This window comes from Heptranchias perlo, chromosome 5, assembly GCF_035084215.1.
Source record: "Heptranchias perlo isolate sHepPer1 chromosome 5, sHepPer1.hap1, whole genome shotgun sequence".
NCBI classification, from domain to species: domain Eukaryota; kingdom Metazoa; phylum Chordata; class Chondrichthyes; order Hexanchiformes; family Hexanchidae; genus Heptranchias; species Heptranchias perlo.
Window position 1 is genome coordinate 26754785 of NC_090329.1, and position 27400 is coordinate 26782184.

General features: G+C 41.0%; 1 protein-coding gene across 1 annotated transcript in view; it reads right to left on the bottom strand.

Moving 5' to 3' along the window:
* LOC137322141 (potassium voltage-gated channel subfamily KQT member 5-like) overlaps positions 1 to 27400 on the bottom strand; it is a 502576-nt gene that overhangs the window by 128505 nt on the left and 346671 nt on the right. Inside the window, 3 exon segments of the mRNA XM_067985255.1 lie at positions 20843 to 20869; positions 27281 to 27308; positions 27311 to 27369. Of these exon segments, the coding sequence (XP_067841356.1) occupies positions 20843 to 20869; positions 27281 to 27308; positions 27311 to 27369 (114 nt within the window).

Consider the following 27400-nt stretch of genomic DNA (forward strand, 5'->3'; position numbering starts at 1 on the left):
TTACACAGGGGATTATGAGCAGAGGGAATGTTTCACACAGAGGATTATTAGTAGAGGGAATGTTTTACACAGGGGATTATTAGTAGAGGGAATGTTTTACACAGAGGATTATTAGTAGAGGGAATGTTTTACACAGGGGATTATTAGTAGAGGGAATGTTTTACACAGAGGATTATTAGTGGAGGGAATGTTTTACACGGAGGATTATTAGCAGAGGGAATGTTTTACACAGGGGATTATTAGTAGAGGGAATGTTTTACACAGAGGATTATTAGTAGAGGGAATGTTTTACACAGAGGATTATTAGTAGAGGGAATGTTTTACACAGGGGATTATTAGTAGAGGGAATGTTTTACACAGGGGATTATTAGCAGAGGGAATGTTTCACACAGAGGATTATTAGTAGAGGGAATGTTTTACACAGGGGATTATTAGTAGAGGGAATGTTTTACACAGAGGATTATTAGTAGAGGGAATGTTTTACACAGGGGATTATTAGTAGAGGGAATGTTTTACACAGAGGATTATTAGTGGAGGGAATGTTTTACACGGAGGATTATTAGCAGAGGGAATGTTTTACACAGGGGATTATTAGTAGAGGGAATGTTTTACACAGGGGATTATTAGTAGAGGGAATGTTTTACACAGAGGATTATTAGTAGAGGGAATGTTTTACACAGGGGATTATTAGTAGAGGGAATGTTTTACACAGAGGATTATTAGTAGAGGGAATGTTTTACACAGAGGATTATTAGTAGAGGGAATGTTTTACACAGAGGATTATTAGTAGAGGGAATGTTTTACACAGGGGATTATTAGTAGAGGGAATGTTTTACACAGAGGATTATTAGTAGAGGGAATGTTTTACACAGGGGATTATTAGTAGAGGGAATGTTTTACACAGAGGATTATTAGTGGAGGGAATGTTTTACACAGGGGATTATTAGTAGAGGGAATGTTTTACACAGAGGATTATTAGTAGAGGGAATGTTTTACACAGAGGATTATTAGTAGAGGGAATGTTTTACACAGGGGATTATTAGTAGAGGGAATGTTTTACACAGAGGATTATTAGTGGAGGGAATGTTTTGCACAGAGGATTATTAGTAGAGGGAATGTTTTACACAGAGGATTATTCGTAGAGGGAATGTTTTACACAGGGGATTATTAGTAGAGGGAATGTTTTACACAGAGGATTATTAGTGGAGGGAATGTTTTACACAGAGGATTATTAGTGGAGGGAATGTTTTACACAGGGGATTATTAGTAGAGGGAATGTTTTACACAGGGGATTATTAGTAGAGGGAATGTTTTACACAGGGGATTATTAGTAGAGGGAATGTTTTACACAGGGGATTATTAGTAGAGGGAATGTTTTACACAGTGGATTATTAGTAGAGGGAATGTTTTACACAGAGGATTATTAGTAGAGGGAATGTTTTACACAGGGGATTATTAGTAGAGGGAATGTTTTACACAGGGGATTATTAGTAGAGGGAATGTTTTACACAGAGGATTATTAGTAGAGGGAATGTTTTACACAGGGGATTATTAGTAGAGGGAATGTTTTACACAGAGGATTATTAGTGGAGGGAATGTTTTACACAGAGGATTATTAGTAGAGGGAATGTTTTACACAGGGGATTATTAGTAGAGGGAATGTTTTACACAGGGGATTATTAGTAGAGGGAATGTTTTACACAGGGGATTATTAGTAGAGGGAATGTTTTACACAGAGGATTATTAGTAGAGGGAATGTTTTACACAGGGGATTATTAGTAGAGGGAATGTTTTACACAGAGGATTATTAGTAGAGGGAATGTTTTACACAGGGGATTATTAGTAGAGGGAATGTTTTACACAGGGGATTATTAGTAGAGGGAATGTTTTACACAGAGGATTATTAGTAGAGGGAATGTTTTACACAGGGGATTATTAGTAGAGGGAATGTTTTACACAGAGGATTATTAGTAGAGGGAATGTTTTACACAGGGGATTATTAGTAGAGGGAATGTTTTACACAGAGGATTATTAGTAGAGGGAATGTTTTACACAGGGGATTATTAGTAGAGGGAATGTTTTACACAGAGGATTATTAGTAGAGGGAATGTTTTACACAGGGGATTATTAGTAGAGGGAATGTTTTACACAGAGGATTATTAGTAGAGGGAATGTTTTACACAGGGGATTATTAGTAGAGGGAATGTTTTACACAGAGGATTATTAGTAGAGGGAATGTTTTACACAGGGGATTATTAGTAGAGGGAATGTTTTACACAGAGGATTATTAGTAGAGGGAATGTTTTACACAGGGGATTATTAGTAGAGGGAATGTTTTACACAGGGGATTATTAGTAGAGGGAATGTTTTACACAGAGGATTATTAGTAGAGGGAATGTTTTACACAGGGGATTATTAGTAGAGGGAATGTTTTACACAGAGGATTATTAGTAGAGGGAATGTTTTACACAGGGGATTATTAGTAGAGGGAATGTTTTACACAGGGGATTATTAGTAGAGGGAATGTTTTACACAGTGGATTATTAGTAGAGGGAATGTTTTACACAGTGGATTATTAGTAGAGGGAATGTTTTACACAGAGGATTATTAGTAGAGGGAATGTTTTACACAGAGGATTATTAGTAGAGGGAATGTTTTACACAGAGGATTATTAGTAGAGGGAATGTTTTACACAGGGGATTATTAGTAGAGGGAATGTTTTACACAGGGGATTATTAGTAGAGGGAATGTTTTACACAGGGGATTATTAGTAGAGGGAATGTTTTACACAGGGGATTATTAGTAGAGGGAATGTTTTACACAGAGGATTATTAGTAGAGGGAATGTTTTACACAGGGGATTATTAGTAGAGGGAATGTTTTACACAGAGGAATATTAGTAGAGGGAATGTTTTACACAGGGGATTATTAGTAGAGGGAATGTTTTACACAGAGGATTATTAGTAGAGGGAATGTTTTACACAGAGGATTATTAGTAGAGGGAATGTTTTACACAGAGGATTATTAGTAGAGGGAATGTTTTACACAGGGGATTATTAGTAGAGGGAATGTTTTACACAGAGGATTATTAGTAGAGGGAATGTTTTACACAGGGGATTATTAGTAGAGGGAATGTTTTACACAGGGGATTATTACTAGAGGGAATGTTTTACACAGAGGATTATTAGTAGAGGGAATGTTTTACACAGAGGATTATTAGTAGAGGGAATGTTTTACACAGAGGATTATTAGTAGAGGGAATGTTTTACACAGTGGATTATTAGTAGAGGGAATGTTTTACACAGGGGATTATTAGTAGAGGGAATGTTTTACACAGAGGATTATTAGTAGAGGGAATGTTTTACACAGAGGATTATTAGTAGAGGGAATGTTTTACACAGAGGATTATTAGTAGAGGGAATGTTTTACACAGTGGATTATTAGTAGAGGGAATGTTTTACACAGAGGATTATTAGTAGAGGGAATGTTTTACACAGAGGATTATTAGTAGAGGGAATGTTTTACACAGGGGATTATTAGTAGAGGGAATGTTTTACACAGGGGATTATTAGTAGAGGGAATGTTTTACACAGAGGATTATTAGTAGAGGGAATGTTTTACACAGAGGATTATTAGTAGAGGGAATGTTTTACACAGGGGATTATTAGTAGAGGGAATGTTTTACATGGAGGATTATTAGTAGAGGGAATGTTTTACACAGAGGATTATTAGTAGAGGGAATGTTTTACACAGAGGATTATTAGTAGAGGGAATGTTTTACACAGGGGATTATTAGTAGAGGGAATGTTTTACATGGAGGATTATTAGTAGAGGGAATGTTTTACACAGGGGATTATTAGTAGAGGGAATGTTTTACACAGTGGATTATTAGTAGAGGGAATGTTTTACACGGAGGATTATTAGTAGAGGGAATGTTTTACACAGTGGATTATTAGTAGAGGGAATGTTTTACACGGAGGATTATTAGTAGAGGGAATGTTTTACACGGAGGATTATTAGCAGAGGGAATGTTTTACACAGTGGATTATTAGTAGAGGGAATGTTTTACACGGAGGATTATTAGTAGAGGGAATGTTTTACACGGAGGATTATTAGCAGAGGGAATGTTTTACACAGAGGATTATTAGTAGAGGGAATGTTTTACACAGAGGATTATTAGTAGAGGGAATGTTTTACACAGAGGATTATTAGTGGAGGGAATGTTTTACACAGAGGATTATTAGTGGAGGGAATGTTTTACACAGAGGATTATTAGTAGAGGGAATGTTTTACACAGAGGATTATTAGTAGAGGGAATGTTTTACACAGAGGATTATTAGTAGAGGGAATGTTTTACACGGAGGATTATTAGTAGAGGGAATGTTTTACACGGGGGATTATTAGTAGAGGGAATGTTTTACACAGAGGATTATTAGTAGAGGGAATGTTTTACACAGAGGATTATTAGTAGAGGGAATGTTTTACACAGGGGATTATTAGTAGAGGGAATGTTTTACACAGAGGATTATTAGTAGAGGGAATGTTTTACACAGAGGATTATTAGTAGAGGGAATGTTTTACACAGGGGATTATTAGTAGAGGGAATGTTTTACACAGGGGATTATTAGTAGAGGGAATGTTTTACATGGAGGATTATTAGTAGAGGGAATGTTTTACACAGGGGATTATTAGTAGAGGGAATGTTTTACACAGAGGATTATTAGTAGAGGGAATGTTTTACACAGAGGATTATTAGTAGAGGGAATGTTTTACACAGGGGATTATTAGTAGAGGGAATGTTTTACACAGAGGATTATTAGTAGAGGGAATGTTTTACACAGGGGATTATTAGTAGAGGGAATGTTTTACACAGAGGATTATTAGTAGAGGGAATGTTTTACACAGGGGATTATTAGTAGAGGGAATGTTTTACACAGGGGATTATTAGTAGAGGGAATGTTTTACACAGAGGATTATTAGTAGAGGGAATGTTTTACACAGGGGATTATTAGTAGAGGGAATGTTTTACACAGGGGATTATTAGTAGAGGGAATGTTTTACACAGGGGATTATTAGTGGAGGGAATGTTTTACACAGTGGATTATTAGTAGAGGGAATGTTTTACACAGGGGATTATTAGTGGAGGGAATGTTTTACACAGAGGATTATTAGTAGAGGGAATGTTTTACACAGAGGATTATTAGTAGAGGGAATGTTTTACACAGGGGATTATTAGTAGAGGGAATGTTTTACACAGAGGATTATTAGTGGAGGGAATGTTTTACACAGGGGATTATTAGTAGAGGGAATGTTTTACACAGAGGATTATTAGTAGAGGGAATGTTTTACACAGAGGATTATTAGTAGAGGGAATGTTTTACACAGGGGATTATTAGTAGAGGGAATGTTTTACACAGGGGATTATTAGTAGAGGGAATGTTTTACACAGAGGATTATTAGTAGAGGGAATGTTTTACACAGGGGATTATTAGTAGAGGGAATGTTTTACACAGAGGATTATTAGTAGAGGGAATGTTTTACACAGAGGATTATTAGTAGAGGGAATGTTTTACACAGGGGATTATTAGTAGAGGGAATGTTTTACACAGAGGATTATTAGTAGAGGGAATGTTTTACACAGGGGATTATTAGTAGAGGGAATGTTTTACACAGAGGATTATTAGTAGAGGGAATGTTTTACACAGAGGATTATTAGTAGAGGGAATGTTTTACACAGAGGATTATTAGTAGAGGGAATGTTTTACACAGGGGATTATTAGTAGAGGGAATGTTTTACACAGTGGATTATTAGTGGAGGGAATGTTTTACACAGAGGATTATTAGTAGAGGGAATGTTTTACACAGAGGATTATTAGTAGAGGGAATGTTTTACACGGAGGATTATTAGTAGAGGGAATGTTTTACACAGAGGATTATTAGTGGAGGGAATGTTTTACACAGGGGATTATTAGTAGAGGGAATGTTTTACACAGAGGATTATTAGGAGAGGGAATGTTTTACACAGGGGATTATTAGTAGAGGGAATGTTTTACACAGTGGATTATTAGTAGAGGGAATGTTTTACACAGAGGATTATTAGTAGAGGGAATGTTTTACACAGAGGATTATCAGTAGAGGGAATGTTTTACACAGAGGATTATTAGTAGAGGGAATGTTTTACACAGAGGATTATTAGTAGAGGGAATGTTTTACACAGGGGATTATTAGTAGAGGGAATGTTTTACACAGAGGATTATTAGTAGAGGGAATGTTTTACACAGAGGATTATTAGTAGAGGGAATGTTTTACACAGAGGATTATTAGTAGAGGGAATGTTTTACACAGGGGATTATTAGTAGAGGGAATGTTTTACACAGGGGATTATTAGTAGAGGGAATGTTTTACACAGAGGATTATTAGTGGAGGGAATGTTTTACACAGAGGATTATTAGTAGAGGGAATGTTTTACACAGAGGATTATTAGTAGAGGGAATGTTTTACACAGAGGATTATTAGTAGAGGGAATGTTTTACACAGAGGATTATTAGTAGAGGGAATGTTTTACACAGGGGATTATTAGTAGAGGGAATGTTTTACACAGAGGATTATTAGTGGAGGGAATGTTTTACACAGGGGATTATTAGTAGAGGGAATGTTTTACACAGAGGATTATTAGTAGAGGGAATGTTTTACACAGAGGATTATTAGTAGAGGGAATGTTTTACACAGTGGATTATTAGTAGAGGGAATGTTTTACACAGGGGATTATTAGTGGAGGGAATGTTTTACACGGAGGATTATTAGTAGAGGGAATGTTTTACACAGAGGATTATTAGTAGAGGGAATGTTTTACACAGAGGATTATTAGTAGAGGGAATGTTTTACACAGAGGATTATTAGTAGAGGGAATGTTTTACACAGAGGATTATTAGTAGAGGGAATGTTTTACACAGAGGATTATTAGTAGAGGGAATGTTTTACACAGAGGATTATTAGTAGAGCAAATGTTTTACACAGAGGATTATTAGTAGAGGGAATGTTTTACACAGGGGATTATTAGTAGAGGGAATGTTTTACACAGGGGATTATTAGTAGAGGGAATGTTTTACACGGAGGATTATTAGTAGAGGGAATGTTTTACACAGAGGATTATTAGTAGAGCGAATGTTTTACACAGGGGATTATTAGTAGAGGGAATGTTTTACACAGAGGATTATTAGTAGAGCGAATGTTTTACACAGGGGATTATTAGTAGAGGGAATGTTTTACACGGAGGATTATTAGTAGAGGGAATGTTTTACACGGAGGATTATTAGTAGAGGGAATGTTTTACACGGAGGATTATTAGTAGAGGGAATGTTTTACACAGAGGATTATTAGTAGAGGGAATGTTTTACACGGAGGATTATTAGTAGAGGGAATGTTTTACACAGGGGATTATTAGTAGAGGGAATGTTTTACACGGAGGATTATTAGTAGAGGGAATGTTTTACACAGGGGATTATTAGTAGAGGGAATGTTTTACACAGAGGATTATTAGTAGAGGGAATGTTTTACACAGGGGATTATTAGTAGAGGGAATGTTTTACACAGAGGATTATTAGTAGAGGGAATGTTTTACACAGGGGATTATTAGTAGAGGGAATGTTTTACACAGAGGATTATTAGTAGAGGGAATGTTTTACACAGGGGATTATTAGTAGAGGGAATGTTTTACACAGAGGATTATTAGTAGAGGGAATGTTTTACACAGAGGATTATTAGTAGAGGGAATGTTTTACACGGAGGATTATTAGTAGAGGGAATGTTTTGCACAGAGGATTATTAGTAGAGGGAATGTTTTACACGGAGGATTATGAGGAGAGGGAATGTTTTACACAGGGGATTATTAGTAGAGGGAATGTTTTACACGGAGGATTATTAGTAGAGGGAATGTTTTACACAGAGGATTATTAGTAGAGGGAATGTTTTACACAGAGGATTATTAGTAGAGGGAATGTTTTACACAGAGGATTATTAGTAGAGGGAATGTTTTACACGGAGGATTATTAGTAGAGGGAATGTTTTACACAGAGGATTATTAGTAGAGGGAATGTTTTACACGGAGGATTATGAGGAGAGGGAATGTTTTACACAGGGGATTATTAGTAGAGGGAATGTTTTACACAGGGGATTATTAGTAGAGGGAATGTTTTACACAGAGGATTATTAGTCGAGGGAATGTTTTACACAGAGGATTATTAGTAGAGGGAATGTTTTACACAGAGGATTATTAGTCGAGGGAATGTTTTACACAGGGGATTATTAGTAGAGGGAATGTTTTACACAGAGGATTATTAGTAGAGGGAATGTTTTACACAGGGGATTATTAGTAGAGGGAATGTTTTACACAGAGGATTATTAGTAGAGGGAATGTTTTACACAGAGGATTATTAGTAGAGGGAATGTTTTACACAGAGGATTATTAGTAGAGGGAATGTTTTACACAGAGGATTATTAGTGGAGGGAATGTTTTACACAGTGGATTATTAGGAGCGGGAATGTTTTACACAGTGGATTATTAGGAGCGGGAATGTTTTACACAGAGGATTATTAGTAGAGGGAATGTTTTACACAGAGGATTATTAGTAGAGGGAATGTTTTACACAGGGGATTATTAGTAGAGGGAATGTTTTACACAGGGGATTATTAGTAGAGGGAATGTTTTACACAGGGGATTATTAGTAGAGGGAATGTTTTACACAGAGGATTATTAGTAGAGGGAATGTTTTACACAGAGGATTATTAGTCGAGGGAATGTTTTACACAGAGGATTATTAGTAGAGGGAATGTTTTACACAGTGGATTATTAGTAGAGGGAATGTTTTACATGGAGGATTATTAGTAGAGGGAATGTTTTACACAGAGGATTATTAGTAGAGGGAATGTTTTACACAGAGGATTATTAGTAGAGGGAATGTTTTACACAGGGGATTATTAGTAGAGGGAATGTTTTACACAGAGGATTATTAGTAGAGGGAATGTTTTACACAGAGGATTATTAGTAGAGGGAATGTTTTACACAGAGGATTATTAGTAGAGGGAATGTTTTACACAGAGGATTATTAGTGGAGGGAATGTTTTACACAGAGGATTATTAGTAGAGGGAATGTTTTACACGGAGGATTATTAGTAGAGGGAATGTTTTACACAGAGGATTATTAGTAGAGGGAACGTTTTACACAGAGGATTATTAGTAGAGGGAATGTTTTACACAGAGGATTATTAGTAGAGGGAACGTTTTACACAGAGGATTATTAGTAGAGGGAACGTTTTACACAGGGGATTATTAGTAGAGGGAATGTTTTACACAGAGGATTATTAGTAGAGGGAATGTTTTACACAGAGGATTATTAGTAGAGGGAATGTTTTACACAGAGGATTATTAGTAGAGGGAATGTTTTACACAGGGGATTATTAGTAGAGGGAATGTTTTACACAGAGGATTATTAGTAGAGGGAATGTTTTACACAGAGGATTATTAGTAGAGGGAATGTTTTACACAGAGGATTATTAGTAGAGGGAATGTTTTACACAGAGGATTATTAGTAGACGGAATGTTTTACACAGGGGATTATTAGTAGAGGGAATGTTTTACACAGGGGATTATTAGTAGAGGGAATGTTTTACACAGAGGATTATTAGTAGAGGGAATGTTTTACACAGAGGATTATTAGTAGAGGGAATGTTTTACACAGGGGATTATTAGTAGAGGGAATGTTTTACACAGGGGATTATTAGTAGAGGGAATGTTTTACACAGGGGATTATTAGTAGAGGGAATGTTTTACACAGAGGATTATTAGTAGAGGGAATGTTTTACACAGAGGATTATTAGTAGAGGGAATGTTTTACACAGAGGATTATTAGTAGAGGGAATGTTTTACACAGGGGATTATTAGTAGAGGGAATGTTTTACACAGGGGATTATTAGTAGAGGGAATGTTTTACACAGGGGATTATTAGTAGAGGGAATGTTTTACACAGAGGATTATTAGTAGAGGGAATGTTTTACACAGAGGATTATTAGTAGAGGGAATGTTTTACACAGGGGATTATTAGTAGAGGGAATGTTTTACACAGAGGATTATTAGTAGAGGGAATGTTTTACATGGAGGATTATTAGTAGAGGGAATGTTTTACACAGAGGATTATTAGTAGAGGGAATGTTTTACACAGGGGATTATTAGTAGAGGGAATGTTTTACACAGAGGATTATTAGTAGAGGGAATGTTTTACACAGGGGATTATTAGTAGAGGGAATGTTTTACACAGGGGATTATTAGTAGAGGGAATGTTTTACACAGAGGATTATTAGTAGAGGGAATGTTTTACACAGGGGATTATTAGTAGAGGGAATGTTTTACACAGGGGATTATTAGTAGAGGGAATGTTTTACACAGGGGATTATTAGTAGAGGGAATGTTTTACACAGGGGATTATTAGTAGAGGGAATGTTTTACACGGGGGATTATTAGTAGAGGGAATGTTTTACACAGGGGATTATTAGTAGAGGGAATGTTTTACACAGGGGATTATTAGTAGAGGGAATGTTTTACACAGAGGATTATTAGTAGAGGGAATGTTTTACACAGAGGATTATTAGTAGAGGGAATGTTTTACACAGAGGATTATTAGTAGAGGGAATGTTTTACACAGGGGATTATTAGTAGAGGGAATGTTTTACACAGAGGATTATTAGTAGAGGGAATGTTTTACACAGAGGATTATTAGTAGAGGGAATGTTTTACACAGGGGATTATTAGGAGAGGGAATGTTTTACACAGAGGATTATTAGTAGAGGGAATGTTTTACACAGGGGATTATTAGTAGAGGGAATGTTTTACACAGGGGATTATTAGTAGAGGGAATGTTTTACACAGAGGATTATTAGTAGAGGGAATGTTTTACACAGTGGATTATTAGTAGAGGGAATGTTTTGCACGGAGGATTATTAGTAGAGGGAATGTTTTACACAGAGGATTATTAGTAGAGGGAATGTTTTACACAGAGGATTATTAGTAGAGGGAATGTTTTACACAGAGGATTATTAGTAGAGGGAATGTTTTACACAGAGGATTATTAGTAGAGGGAATGTTTTACACAGGGGATTATTAGTAGAGGGAATGTTTTACACAGAGGATTATTAGTAGAGGGAATGTTTTACACAGAGGATTATTAGTAGAGGGAATGTTTTACACAGTGGATTATTAGTAGAGGGAATGTTTTGCACAGAGGATTATTAGTAGAGGGAATGTTTTACACAGAGGATTATTAGTAGAGGGAATGTTTTACACAGTGGATTATTAGTAGAGGGAATGTTTTACACAGGGGATTATTAGTAGAGGGAATGTTTTACACAGAGGATTATTAGTAGAGGGAATGTTTTACACAGTGGATTATTAGTAGAGGGAATGTTTTACACAGGGGATTATTAGTAGAGGGAATGTTTTACACAGGGGATTATTAGTAGAGGGAATGTTTTACACAGTGGATTATTAGTAGAGGGAATGTTTTACACAGGGGATTATTAGTAGAGGGAATGTTTTACACAGTGGATTATTAGTAGAGGGAATGTTTTACACAGGGGATTATTAGTAGAGGGAATGTTTTACACAGGGGATTATTAGTAGAGGGAATGTTTTACACAGGGGATTATTAGTAGAGGGAATGTTTTACACAGTGGATTATTAGTAGAGGGAATGTTTTACACAGAGGATTATTAGTAGAGGGAATGTTTTACACAGGGGATTATTAGTAGAGGGAATGTTTTACACAGTGGATTATTAGTAGAGGGAATGTTTTACACAGAGGATTATTAGTAGAGGGAATGTTTTACACAGAGGATTATTAGTAGAGGGAATGTTTTACACAGTGGATTATTAGTAGAGGGAATGTTTTACACAGAGGATTATTAGTAGAGGGAATGTTTTACACAGAGGATTATTAGTAGAGGGAATGTTTTACACAGAGGATTATTAGTAGAGGGAATGTTTTACACAGAGGATTATTAGTAGAGGGAATGTTTTACACAGTGGATTATTAGTAGAGGGAATGTTTTACACAGGGGATTATTAGTAGAGGGAATGTTTTACACAGGGGATTATTAGTAGAGGGAATGTTTTACACAGGGGATTATTAGTAGAGGGAATGTTTTACACAGTGGATTATTAGTAGAGGGAATGTTTTACACAGAGGATTATTAGTAGAGGGAATGTTTTACACAGAGGATTATTAGTAGAGGGAATGTTTTACACAGAGGATTATTAGTAGAGGGAATGTTTTACACAGGGGATTATTAGTAGAGGGAATGTTTTACACAGAGGATTATTAGTAGAGGGAATGTTTTACACAGTGGATTATTAGTAGAGGGAATGTTTTACACAGAGGATTATTAGTAGAGGGAATGTTTTACACAGTGGATTATTAGTAGAGGGAATGTTTTACACAGGGGATTATTAGTAGAGGGAATGTTTTACACAGGGGATTATTAGTAGAGGGAATGTTTTACACAGAGGATTATTAGTAGAGGGAATGTTTTACACAGAGGATTATTAGTAGAGGGAATGTTTTACACAGTGGATTATTAGTAGAGGGAATGTTTTACACAGAGGATTATTAGTGGAGGGAATGTTTTACACAGGGGATTATTAGTAGAGGGAATGTTTTACACAGAGGATTATTAGTAGAGGGAATGTTTTACACAGAGGATTATTAGTAGAGGGAATGTTTTACACGGAGGATTATTAGTAGAGGGAATGTTTTACATGGAGGATTATTAGTAGAGGGAATGTTTTACACAGAGGATTATTAGTAGAGGGAATGTTTTACACAGTGGATTATTAGTAGAGGGAATGTTTTACACAGAGGATTATTAGTAGAGGGAATGTTTTACACGGAGGATTATTAGTAGAGGGAATGTTTTACACAGAGGATTATTAGTAGAGGGAATGTTTTACACAGGGGATTATTAGTAGAGGGAATGTTTTACACAGAGGATTATTAGTAGAGGGAATGTTTTACACAGGGGATTATTAGTAGAGGGAATGTTTTACACAGTGGATTATTAGTAGAGGGAATGTTTTACACAGTGGATTATTAGTAGAGGGAATGTTTTACACAGAGGATTATTAGTAGAGGGAATGTTTTACACAGGGGATTATTAGTAGAGGGAATGTTTTACACAGTGGATTATTAGTAGAGGGAATGTTTTACACAGGGGATTATTAGTAGAGGGAATGTTTTACACAGAGGATTATTAGTAGAGGGAATGTTTTACACAGTGGATTATTAGTAGAGGGAATGTTTTACACAGAGGATTATTAGTAGAGGGAATGTTTTACACAGAGGATTATTAGTAGAGGGAATGTTTTACACAGAGGATTATTAGTAGAGGGAATGTTTTACACAGAGGATTATTAGTAGAGGGAATGTTTTACACAGGGGATTATTAGTAGAGGGAATGTTTTACACAGAGGATTATTAGTAGAGGGAATGTTTTACACAGTGGATTATTAGTAGAGGGAATGTTTTACACAGAGGATTATTAGTAGAGGGAATGTTTTACACAGAGGATTATTAGTAGAGGGAATGTTTTACACAGTGGATTATTAGTAGAGGGAATGTTTTACACAGAGGATTATTAGTAGAGGGAATGTTTTACACAGAGGATTATTAGTAGAGGGAATGTTTTACACAGGGGATTATTAGTAGAGGGAATGTTTTACATGGAGGATTATTAGTAGAGGGAATGTTTTACACAGAGGATTATTAGTAGAGGGAATGTTTTACACATTGGATTATTAGTAGAGGGAATGTTTTACACAGTGGATTATTAGTGGAGGGAATGTTTTACACAGAGGATTATTAGTAGAGGGAATGTTTTACACAGAGGATTATTAGTAGAGGGAATGTTTTACACAGTGGATTATTAGTAGAGGGAATGTTTTACACAGGGGATTATTAGTAGAGGGAATGTTTTACACAGAGGATTATTAGTAGAGGGAATGTTTTACACAGGGGATTATTAGTAGAGGGAATGTTTTACACAGAGGATTATTAGTAGAGGGAATGTTTTACACAGTGGATTATTAGTAGAGGGAATGTTTTACACAGAGGATTATTAGTAGAGGGAATGTTTTACACAGGGGATTATTAGTAGAGGGAATGTTTTACACAGGGGATTATTAGTAGAGGGAATGTTTTACACAGTGGATTATTAGTAGAGGGAATGTTTTACACAGGGGATTATTAGTAGAGGGAATGTTTTACACAGAGGATTATTAGTAGAGGGAATGTTTTACACAGGGGATTATTAGTAGAGGGAATGTTTTACACAGGGGATTATTAGTAGAGGGAATGTTTTACACAGAGGATTATTAGTAGAGGGAATGTTTTACACAGGGGATTATTAGTAGAGGGAATGTTTTACACAGTGGATTATTAGTAGAGGGAATGTTTTACACAGGGGATTATTAGTAGAGGGAATGTTTTACACAGAGGATTATTAGTAGAGGGAATGTTTTACACAGGGGATTATTAGTAGAGGGAATGTTTTACACAGGGGATTATTAGTAGAGGGAATGTTTTACACAGAGGATTATTAGTAGAGGGAATGTTTTACACAGGGGATTATTAGTAGAGGGAATGTTTTACACAGAGGATTATTAGTAGAGGGAATGTTTTACACAGGGGATTATTAGTAGAGGGAATGTTTTACACAGAGGATTATTAGTAGAGGGAATGTTATACACAGAGGATTATTAGTAGAGGGAATGTTTTACACAGGGGATTATTAGTAGAGGGAATGTTTTACACAGAGGATTATTAGTAGAGGGAATGTTTTACACAGAGGATTATTAGTAGAGGGAATGTTTTACACAGGGGATTATTAGTAGAGGGAATGTTTTACACAGAGGATTATTAGTAGAGGGAATGTTTTACACAGGGGATTATTAGTAGAGGGAATGTTTTACACAGAGGATTATTAGTAGAGGGAATGTTTTACACAGGGGATTATTAGTAGAGGGAATGTTTTACACAGGGGATTATTAGTAGAGGGAATGTTTTACACAGAGGATTATTAGTAGAGGGAATGTTTTACACAGAGGATTATTAGTAGAGGGAATGTTTTACACAGAGGATTATTAGTAGAGGGAATGTTTTACACAGGGGATTATTAGTAGAGGGAATGTTTTACACAGAGGATTATTAGTAGAGGGAATGTTTTACACAGAGGATTATTAGTAGAGGGAATGTTTTACACAGGGGATTATTAGTAGAGGGAATGTTTTACACAGGGGATTATTAGTAGAGGGAATGTTTTACACAGAGGATTATTAGTAGAGGGAATGTTTTACACAGAGGATTATTAGTAGAGGGAATGTTTTACACAGAGGATTATTAGTAGAGGGAATGTTTTACACAGTGGATTATTAGTAGAGGGAATGTTTTACACAGAGGATTATTAGTAGAGGGAATGTTTTACACAGAGGATTATTAGTAGAGGGAATGTTTTACACAGAGGATTATTAGTAGAGGGAATGTTTTACACAGGGGATTATTAGTAGAGGGAATGTTTTACACAGGGGATTATTAGTAGAGGGAATGTTTTACACAGAGGATTATTAGTAGAGGGAATGTTTTACACAGGGGATTATTAGTAGAGGGAATGTTTTACACAGAGGATTATTAGTAGAGGGAATGTTTTACACAGAGGATTATTAGTAGAGGGAATGTTTTACACAGGGGATTATTAGTAGAGGGAATGTTTTACACAGAGGATTATTAGTAGAGGGAATGTTTTACACAGGGGATTATTAGTAGAGGGAATGTTTTACACAGAGGATTATTAGTAGAGGGAATGTTTTACACAGAGGATTATTAGTAGAGGGAATGTTTTACACAGAGGATTATTAGTAGAGGGAATGTTTTACACAGAGGATTATTAGTAGAGGGAATGTTTTACACAGGGGATTATTAGTAGAGGGAATGTTTTACACAGAGGATTATTAGTAGAGGGAATGTTTTACACAGGGGATTATTAGTAGAGGGAATGTTTTACACAGAGGATTATTAGTAGAAGGAATGTTGTGAAGAGGATATAAGGAGTCTGCAAAGGGATATAGGTAGGTTAAGTGAGTGGGCAAAAATTTGGCAGATGGTATATAATGTGGGAAAATGTGAACTTGTCCATTTTGGCAGGAGGAATAGAAAAGCAGTTTTTTGTTTAAACGGAGAGAGATTGCAGAACTCTGAGGTACAGTGGGATCTGGGTGTCCTAGTGCATGAATCACAAAAAGTTAGTATGCAGGTATAGCAAGTGATTACAGCAAATGGAATGTTGTCATTTATTGCAAGGGGAATGGAATATAAAAGTGGAGATGTTTTTTTTCTACAGTTGTACAGGGCATTGGTGAGACCACATCTAGAATACTGTGTGCAGTTTTGGTCTCCTTATTTAAGAAAGGACATAATTGCTTTAGCGGCGGTTCAGAGAAGGTTCACTCGACTGATTCCTGGGATGAGGGGGTTATCTTATCAGGAAAGGTTGGACAAATTGGGCCTGTATGCACTGGAGTTTAGAAGAATGAGAGGTGATCTTATTGAAACATATAAGATCCTGAGGGGACTAGAAGGGGTAGATGCTGAGAGGATGTTTTCCCTTGTGGGAGAGACTAGAACTTGGGGACACAGTTTAAAAATAAGGGGTCTCCCATTTCAGACGGAGATGAGGAGAAATTCTTTCTCTCTGAGGATCGTGAGTCTGTGGAACTCCCTTCCCCAGAGAGCGGTGGAGGCAGGGTCATTGAATATTTTTAAGGCTGAGTTAGATAGATTCCTGATTAACAAGGAAGTCAAAGGTTATAGTCGGTAGATGGGAAAGTAGGGCTGAGGTCACAATCAGATCAGCCTTGATCTTATCAAATGGCAGAGCGGGCTCGAGGGGCCGAATGGCCTACTCTTGCTCTTAATTCGTATGTTCGTATATTTTACCGCAGAGGATTATTCGTGGAGGGAATGTTTTCCCACAAGGGGCAATTGATTCAGTGACTGGAACATCATTTAAAGGGGAATTGGTTCAATATCAGAAAAGGTCTGCTTGTTTATCTGGTGATCATTTGTTTATTGATCTGTGGGGCCTTTTTTTTTGCAATATTACAAACACTAACTCCTCGATCAGTCCGTTTGTCTAGTTTCAAACATGAACAAGGATATCAAATGACCTAATGATAATAGCCCTGCGCATTTCATGCGGAGCACAGCGTATTGTGAACATGCAGAATGCACAAAGGTCAGATTGACAAGTGCAGCTAAACTTCTATACGCTCTCCACATGCAGGCAACAGAGCAATTTACCCACATCCTCAGGCCTCAGGGAATCTCCTCTGCAGTTATTGAACAGCTCCCAGTGAGATACCTATCTACACCCACTGCCAAACCAGACACAATTAATTTCATGGCATGGCACATCTCGAATCCATTTATCGTTACAACAATCTTCCTGAGCGCTGTTCAATAACCAGAGCAACTGCTTGGTCCATCTCTGCATTGAAGAGATTGTGAGTACAGGCAGCATAAGTTTCCAACCAGGTTCAAGGGCCATGCTGAGAAATGATAGTGAGTGATGCTCCTACCTCGTTTACTCAATGTCTACAGGCAACAAGCAAAACAGAAAGAGAGAAGGGGGTTAATGCAAGGAGAGGGGAAGGGAAGAGCAGGGCAGGAAGAGCAAGCAGCAAAAATACTCCTCCAAACAGTTGGAGGATCCAGGAAGCTCGGTGTGAAAGCACTGAAACAGGAGAGGAGGGGAGAAAGCGCCACGCAGCTGTGTTAGGGCATTCCCAAAGACCATGTCGGCAGATGCTGGATACCTATATTTCCGGGAGGTGTATATCCTGAAGAGCTTCTGTTTATTATTAAAAAGCTTACTAGGAAGTGAGGGGAGATAGAGGAGCATTTTAAACACATTGCACACCTACAGAAATTAGTAACTCTGACAGTTTGATCAATAAAGTCAGTCTGCGACCTATTATTAAGCAACGAGACACATGTGGAGTGCATGCCTGGGGTGGAAGTGTCTTTCAAAGATATGGGTCTAAGGAGGTTGTATCAGGACTGGTTAATATTCTTTACATTTCTTGCGAGGATTCACCTCCAGTCAGTACTTGAACTCTCACTGGAGGTGTTGTTGGGAGCTTCAGTTGTGACCGGATACTTCACACTGACAGATTATTAAAGAATCCTTTATCTAAAATGGGACTCAGCGAGTTACCATGAGGTGTTATGGTGTATTACGTGTCTCATTGGTGAGATGTTCCGGAGAGGCAGTTACCAGAAACAGTTGGAGCTGGAGATCGATCAGGCAGGTCCGAAATAACCTGGTCCTTAATAACCTGGTCCGAAATAACCTGGTCCTTAATAACCTGGTCCTTAATAACCTGGCCTTATCGGGCTGATCCTATTGGGAAGGGCTGGGTGAATCAGGGCGGATGCCATGACACCTTGCGATGACCACCATGCCCCTGTATCTAAACGAGTGAGGGTGGGCCCGTGAATGACGGTAAGGGTAAACGGGTGAGGGTGGGCCCGTGAATGACGGTGCGGGTAAACGGGTGAAGGTGGGCCCGTGAATGACGGTGCGGGTAAACGGGTGAAGGTGGGCCCGTGAATGACGGTGCGGGTAAACGGGTGAGGGTGGGCCCGTGAATGACGGTAAGGGTAAACGGGTGAGGGTGGGCCCGTGAATGACGGTATGGGTAAACGGGTGAGGGTGGGCCCGTGAATGACGGTATGGGTAAACGGGTGAAGGTGGGCCCGTGAATGACGGTGCGGGTAAACGGGTGAAGGTGGGCCCGTGAATGACGGTAAGGGTAAACGGGTGAAGGTGGGCCCGTGAATGACGGTGCGGGTAAACGGGTGAGGGTGGGCCCGTGAATGACGGTGTGGGTAAACGGGTGAGGGTGGGCCCGTGAATGACGGTAAGGGTAAACGGGTGAGGGTGGGCCCGTGAATGACGGTGTGGGTAAATGGGTGAGGGTGGGCCCGTGAATGACGGTGTGGGTAAACGGGTGAGGGTGGGCCCGTGAATGACGGTGCGGGTAAACGGGTGAGGGTGGGCCCGTGAATGACGGTAAGGGTAAACGGGTGAGGGTGGGCCCGTGAATGACGGTAAGGGTAAATGGGTGAAGGTGGGCCCATGAATGAAGGTGCAGGTAAACGGGTGAGGGTGGGCCCGTGAATGACGGTAAGGGTAAACGGGTGAAGGTGGGCCCGTGAATGACGGTAAGGGTAAACTGGTGAGGGTGGGCCCGTGAATGACGGTATGGGTAAACGGGTGAAGGTGGGCCCGTGAATGACGGTATGGGTAAACAGGTGAGGGTGGGCCCGTGAATGACGGTATGGGTAAACGGGTGAAGGTGGGCCCGTGAATGACGGTATGGGTAAACGGGTGAAGGTGGGCCCGTGAATGACGGTGTGGGTAAACGGGTGAGGGTGGGCCCGTGAATGACGGTAAGGGTAAACGGGTGAGGGTGGGCCCGTGAATGATGGTAAGGGTAAACGGGTGAGGGTGGGCCCGTGAATGACGGTAAGGGTAAACGGGTGAGGGTGGGCCCGTGAATGACGGTATGGGTAAACGGGTGAGGGTGGGCCCGTGAATGACGGTATGGGTAAACGGGTGAGGGTGGGCCCGTGAATGACGGTGTGGGTAAACGGGTGAGGGTGGGCCCGTGAATGATGGTAAGGGTAAACGGGTGAGGGTGGGCCCGTGAATGACGGTAAGGGTAAACGGGTGAGGGTGGGCCCGTGAATGACGGTATGGGTAAACGGGTGAGGGTGGGCCCGTGAATGATGGTAAGGGTAAACGGGTGAGGGTGGGCCCGTGAATGACGGTATGGGTAAACGGGTGAGGGTGGGCCCGTGAATGATGGTAAGGGTAAACGGGTGAGGGTGGGCCCGTGAATGACGGTATGGGTAAACGGGTGAGGGTGGGCCCGTGAATGACGGTAAGGGTAAACGGGTGAGGGTGGGCCCGTGAATGATGGTAAGGGTAAACGGGTGAGGGTGGGCCCGTGAATGACGGTAAGGGTAAACGGGTGAAGGTGGGCCCGTGAATGACGGTATGGGTAAACGGGTGAGGGTGGGCCCGTGAATGACGGTATGGGTAAACGGGTGAGGGTGGGCCCGTGAATGACGGTGTGGGTAAACGGGTGAGGGTGGGCCCGTGAATGACGGTGTGGGTAAACGGGTGAGGGTGGGCCCGTGAATGACGGTAAGGGTAAACGGATGAGGGTGGGCCCGTGAATGACGGTAAGGGTAAACGGGTGAGGGTGGGCCCGTGAATGACAGTAAGGGATCACTCCTTTCACTTTGAACTTTGGCCCTGGGGAGAAACTGCTTCACCTCTGGGTGAGTTCGATTGGTTCCTATTCTTGGGGCAGAGTCTCAGTAACACAAAGTCTCTGCACATCCTGACTGTGTTTCGGTGAATTGTCTACATGGCCAAGTCTACAGTTAGTCACCAGATATTTTATTCACTCTTAGTTTGTTTTTAAAATAAAGCATGCAGGTTTTAGAAAGAAAAAGATGATGGAAAGCTGGCACCGAAATGCCCAGATTTGTTTTATATTCTAAATATGAAAATAATTGAGAAAAGTGTTTAAATTATTGTATCAGTCACATTCCCTATCAGTGGAGATCACTTCAATCAAGAACTCTCTGTGTTGGTTTGCAGGCGTATTGGAGTATTAACAATGATTCTTTGCACGGTTTCTATCATTTGGTAAAAAACAGCAGTAAACAAACCTGCTGTAAGTCTCCCCTTGGTCTTTTCTTCAGAGTTAGTTGGTGAAAGGAAAACAGAGTCAGACAGAAAGTATTGGTCTCCACAATAAATAATCACAGGTTAAACACACTGTAAATCTCATTATCAATAGCACAGTCACCTAGTAATTCACACAGGGAAGAACAGCACAGGCCAAACTCACTTGCATCAAGCAACAAGCTGGGAAGGAGCATCTAGAATTGCACAGATATTAAAAAGGGCAAAGCAGAGAGTCAGGAATAAAGACACGAGCCCAGTACAACCCACAGAAAATTGGACAAAGACCACACCAGGGGTATACCAGGGCAACAGCAGGGGTACACCAGGCAGGACTGCTGACTGACACACGGCCAGGTTAAAGCATGTAGGGGGACATGCTCTGTCCTTGTGCTCTCAGGGGGCGCAACCCCACAGCACTAACCCCGTTCCCCCTCCCTTCCCCCCTCACTGTCACCCTCTCCTTCTTCCCCTTCCACTCTCCCCCTCCTCCTCCCCCCTTTACCCAGGAGAGCTCCCCTCGATTATTTTAAACACATTTAGAGGAAGTGAAATTAAAGAGAAACAGCGAGTGTAACATCACAGGATCTGGTCACGTTCTGTCTCTCACCGAACGCTGCTGATATTTACACATCTGAGCTGTGATATTTTAATCTTTTACTCTTCGGAGGCAGGTTTCATTTATGTAAAACTGTCACAGAACATGGAGAATGACAGATCGCAAGTGGGTTCATGGAGCGGGGTCACTGACCCCCGACCGTTGACCCACCCCACCGCCAGTCCCAGGTACAGCACGGGTTAGATACAACAACAACAACTTGCATTTATAAGCACCTTTAACATAGTAAAACTAAAAGGCGCTTCACAGGGGCGATTATCAAACAAAATTTGACATCGAGCCACATAAGGAGGTATTAGGAGATGTGACCAAAAGCTTGGTCAAAGAGGTAGGTTTTAAGAGGGGGTCTTAAAGGAGGAGAGAGAGGCGGAGAGGTTTATGGAGGGAATTCCAGAGCTTAGGGCCTAGGCTGGATAGCACGGCCGCTAAGGCTGGAGCGATTAAAATCGGGGATGTGCAAGAGGCAAGAATTGGAAGAGCACAGAGATCTCGGAGGGTTGTAAGGCTGGAGGAGGTTACAGAGATAGGGAGGGGGTGAGGTCATGGAGGGATTTGAAAACAAGGATGAGAATTTTAGAATCGAGGCCTTACTGGAATGGGAGCCAGTGTAGGTCAGCGAGCACAGGGGTGATGGGAGAACAGGACTTGGTGCGAGTTAGGGTTCAGGCAGCAGAGTTTTGGATGAGTTCAAGTTTATGGAGGGTGGAAGATGGGAGGCCGACCAGGAGAACATTGGAATAGTCCAGTCTAGAGATAACAAAGGAACGGATGAGGGATTCAGCAGCAGATGAGCTGAGGCGGGGCGGAGATGGGTGATGTTACAGAGGTGGAATTAGGTGGTCTTGGCGATGGAGAGGATATGGGGTCAGAAGCTCAGCTCAGGGTCAAATAGGACACCAAGGTTGCGAACGGTCTGGTTCAGCCTCAGACAGTGGCTGAGGAGAGGGATGGAGTCGGTGGTGAAGGAACGGAGTTTGTGACAGGGACTGAAGACAATGGCTTCGGTCTTCCCAATGTTTAATTGGTGGAAATTTTTGCTCATCCAGTACTGGATGTCGGACAAGCAGTGTGACAAATGAGAGACAGTGGAGGAGTCCGGGAGGTGGTGGTGAGGTAGAGCTGGGAGTCGTCAGTGTACATGTGGAACACGACATTGTTTTTGATGGGACAGTGTTTTCAGATGATGTCACTGAGGGGCAGCATGTAGATGAGAAATAGGAGGGGGCCCAGGATAGACCCATGGGGGACTCCAGGGGTAACGGTGTGGGAATGGGAAGAGAAGTCATTGCAGGTGTTTCTCTGCCTATGACTGGACGGATAAGAATGGAACCAGGCGAGTGCAGTCCCACCCAGCTGGACAACGGAGGAGAGGTGTTGGAGGAGGATGGTGTGGTCAACCATGTCAAAGGCTGCACACAGGTTGAGAAGCATGAGGAGAGATAGTTTACCAAAGTCACAGTCACATAGATGTCATTTGTGAATTTGATAAGGGCCATTTCAGTACTGTGGCAGGGGCGTAAACCTGATTGGAGGGATTCAATCTTATGGGAAAGTTGGACATGGATTTGGGAGGCGACAACACATTGAAGGACTTTGGAGGGGAAAGGGAGGTTGGAGATGGGGCAGCAGTAATGCTCCAAATACAAGGTAAAGCTCCCTCTACACTGTCCCATCAAACACTCCCAGGGCAGGAACAGCACGGGTTAGATACAGAGTAAAGCTCCCTCTACACTGTCCCATCAAACACTCCCAGGGCAGGAACAGCACGGGTTAGATACAGAGTAAAGCTCCCTCTACACTGTCCCATCAAACACTCCCAGGGCAGGAACAGCACGGGTTAGATACAGAGTAAAGCTCCCTCTACACTGTCCCATCAAACACTCCCAGGGCAGGAACAGCACGGGTTAGTTACAGAGTAAAGCTCCCTCTACACTGTCCCATCAAACACTCCCACGGCAGGAACAGCATGGGTTAGTTACAGAGTAAAGCTCCCTCTACACTGTCCCATCAAACACTCCCAGGGCAGGAACAGCATGGGTTAGTTACAGAGTAAAGCTCCCTCTACACTGTCCCATCAAACACTCCCAGGGCAGGAACAGCATGGGTTAGATACAGAGTAAAGCTCCCTCTACACTGTCCCATCAAACACTCCCAGGGCAGGTACAGCACAGGTTAGATACAGAGTAAAGCTCCCTCTACACTGTCCCATCAAACACTCCCAGGGTAGGAGCAGCACAGGTTAGATACAGAGTAAAGCTCCCTCTACACTGTCCCATCAAACACTCCCAGGGCAGGAACAGCACGGGTTAGATACAGAGTAAAGCTCCCTCTACACTGTCCCATCAAACACTCCCAGGGCAGGAACAGCATGGGTTAGATACAGAGTAAAGCTCCCTCTACACTGTCCCATCAAACACTCCCAGGGCAGGAACAGCACGGGTTAGATACAGAGTAAAGCTCCCTCTACACTGTCCCATCAAACACTCCCAGGGCAGGAACAGCATGGGTTAGATACAGAGTAAAGCTCCCTCTACACTGTCCCATCAAACACTCCCAGGGCAGGTACAGCACGGGTTAGATACAGAGTAAAGCTCCCTCTACACTGTCCCATCAAACACTCCCAGGGCAGGAACAGCACGGGTTAGAGACAGAGTAAAGCTCCCTCTACACTGTCCCATCAAACACTTCCAGGGCAGGAACAGCACGGGTTAGATACAGAGTAAAGCTCCCTCTACACTGTCCCATCAAACACTCCCAGGGCAGGAACAGCACAGGTTAGATACAGAGTAAAGCTCCCTCTACACTGTCCCATCAAACACTCCCAGGGCAGGAACAGCACGGGTTAGATACAGAGTAAAGCTCCCTCTACACTGTCCCATCAAACACTCCCAGGGCAGGTACAGCACAGGTTAGATACAGAGTAAAGCTCCCTCTACACTGTCCCATCAAACACTCCCAGGGCAGGAACAGCACGGGTTAGATACAGAGTAAAGCTCCCTCTACACTGTCCCATCAAACACTCCCAGGGCAGGAACAGCACGGGTTAGATACAGAGTAAAGCTCCCTCTACACTGTCCCATCAAACACTCCCAGGGCAGGAACAGCACGGGTTAGATACAGAGTAAAGCTCCCTCTACACTGTCCCATCAAACACTCCCGGGGCAGGAACAGCACAGGTTAGATACAGAGTAAAGCTCCCTCTACACTGTCCCATCAAACACTCCCGGGGCAGGAACAGCACGGGTTAGATACAGAGTAAAGCTCCCTCTACACTGTCCCATCAAACACTCCCAGGGCAGGTACAGCACGGGTTAGAGACAGTGTAAAGCTCCCTCTACACTGTCCCATCAAACACTCCCAGGGCAGGTACAGCACAGGTTAGATACAGAGTAAAGCTCCCTCTACACTGTCCCATCAAACACTCCCAGGGCAGGTACAGCACGGGTTAGATACAGAGTAAAGCTCCCTCTACACTGTCCCATCAAACACTCCCAGGGCAGGTACAGCACGGGTTAGATACAGAGTAAATCTCCCTCTACGTTGTCCCATCAAACACTCCCAGGGCAGGTACAGCACGGGTTAGATACAGAGTAAAGCTCCCTCTATGCTGTCCCATCAAACACTCCCAGGGCAGGTAAAGCGCCTTAGATTATGTACACCCTCTGTGTATAATGGCTTGTGTATAATGGCCTGTGTATATGGATTGTGTATAATGGCCGATGTATAATGGACCATGTATAGTGGACTGTGCATAGTGGCCTGTGTATAGTGGCTTATGTATAGTGGACTGTGTATAATGGACTGTGCATAAAGGTCTATGCATAATGGACTGTGTATAATGCCCCGTGTATAATGGACCCTGTATAATGGACTGCGTATAGTGGATGGTGTATAGTAGACTGTGTCTAATGGCCTGTGTATAATGGCTTGTTTATAATGGACAGTGTCTAATGACCTGTGTATAATGGACTGTGCATAGTGGCTTGTGTATAGTGAACTGTGCACATTGGATGGTGTATAGTGGACTGTGTATGGTGGACCTTTGTATTGCGGACTGTGTATAGTAGACTGGGTATAGTTGACTGTGTATAGTGGCCTGTGTATAATGAACATGTGTATAATGAGCTGTGTATAATGAACTGTGTATGATGGAGTGTTTATAATGGAGTACGGATAGCGGACTGTGTAGCAGATTGTGTGTAGTAGACTGTGTATAGTGGACTGTGTATAGTAGAGTGTGTATGGTGGACTGTGTATGGTGGACTGTGTATGGTGGACTGTGTATATTGGAATGTGTATAATGGACTATGTAAGGTCGACTGTGTATAGTGGACTTTGTATAATGGACTGTGTATATTGGATGGTGTATAGTGCACTGTGTATAGTGGACCATGTATAATGGATGGTGTAGAATGGCCTGTGTATAGTGGACTTTGTATAATGGACTGTGTATATTGGATGGTGTATAGTGGACTTGTGTATAGTGGACTGTGTATAGTGGACCGTGTATAGTGGACTGTGTATAATGGAGTGTGTATTGAGGACTGTGCATAATGGACTATGTATAGTGGACTATGCATAATGGTCTGTGTATAATGGACCATGTTATAATGGACTGTGTATAGTGGACTGTGCATAATGGACCATGTTATAATGGACATTGTATAGTGGACTGTGTATAATGGACTATGTATAATGGACCGTGTATAATGGGCCGTGTATGGTGGACTGTGTATGGTGGACCATGTATAATGGACCGTGTATAATGGACCGTATATAATGGACCATGTATAATGGACTGTGTATAATGGATCATGTATAGTGGACCGTGTATGGTGGACCGTGTATAACGGACCGTGTATAGTGGACCGTGTATAATGGACTGTGTATGGTGGACCGTGTATAATGGGCTGTGTATGGTGGACTGTGTATGGTGAACCATGTATAATGGACCGTGTATAATGGACTGTGTATGGTGGACTGTGTATAATGGACTGTGTATGGTGGACTGTGCATAATGGACTGTGTATGGTGGAGTGTATATGGTGGACTGTGTATAATGGATTGTGTATAATGGACTGTGTATGGTGGACTGTGTATAATGGACTGTGTATAATGGACTGTGAATGGTGTGTTGTGTATAATGGACTGTGTATGGTGGACTGTGTATAATGGACTGTGTATGGTGGTCTGTGTATGGTGGACTGTGTATACTGGACTGTGAATGGTGTGCTGTGTATAATGGACTGTGTATGCTGGACTGTGTATGATGTACTGTGTATGGTGTGCTGTGTATAATGGACTGTGTATGGTGGACTGTGTATAATGGACTGTGTATGGTGGACTGTGTGTGGTGTGCTGTGTATAATGGACTGTGTATGGTGGACTGTGTATGGTGGACTGTGTATAATGGACTGTGTATGATGGACTGTGTCAGCAGTGGGTAACTGAAGCAAAAATATGACATTTGGGCAAGAACAAATTGATTGATCTGTTTGGTGAGAGCAGAATTTCTTTTGGCGGATACTTCAAGATTTTTAAGTAGCAAAAACTGCCTTTATTCTAAAAAATATCCTAACAACTGAAAATTTTCTTTTGCATATTTCACTTTTAATCCTCTTCTAAACAAATTGTCATGCAGTAATATTTCCGGTCTAGAGGTAACTGGATCCTGTAATTGGATGGTTTGACAGCTGGGACCCTCTAAACAACAGGGAAGGAAACAGCTTCAAAAAGCGAGAAAATAACCAAAGCCAGAACAGAGAAGCCAAAGCACAACATCAGCTGCCATTTTTGTACCTACTTTACAGGGCTGCAGATATGCAAGACGTCAAATGTGGCTTCCAGGTTGCTATGGAAACCGATTTCTCATCAGCCGCATAACTACACACACTACGTGCAGATTTTTACATATAAAGAAATC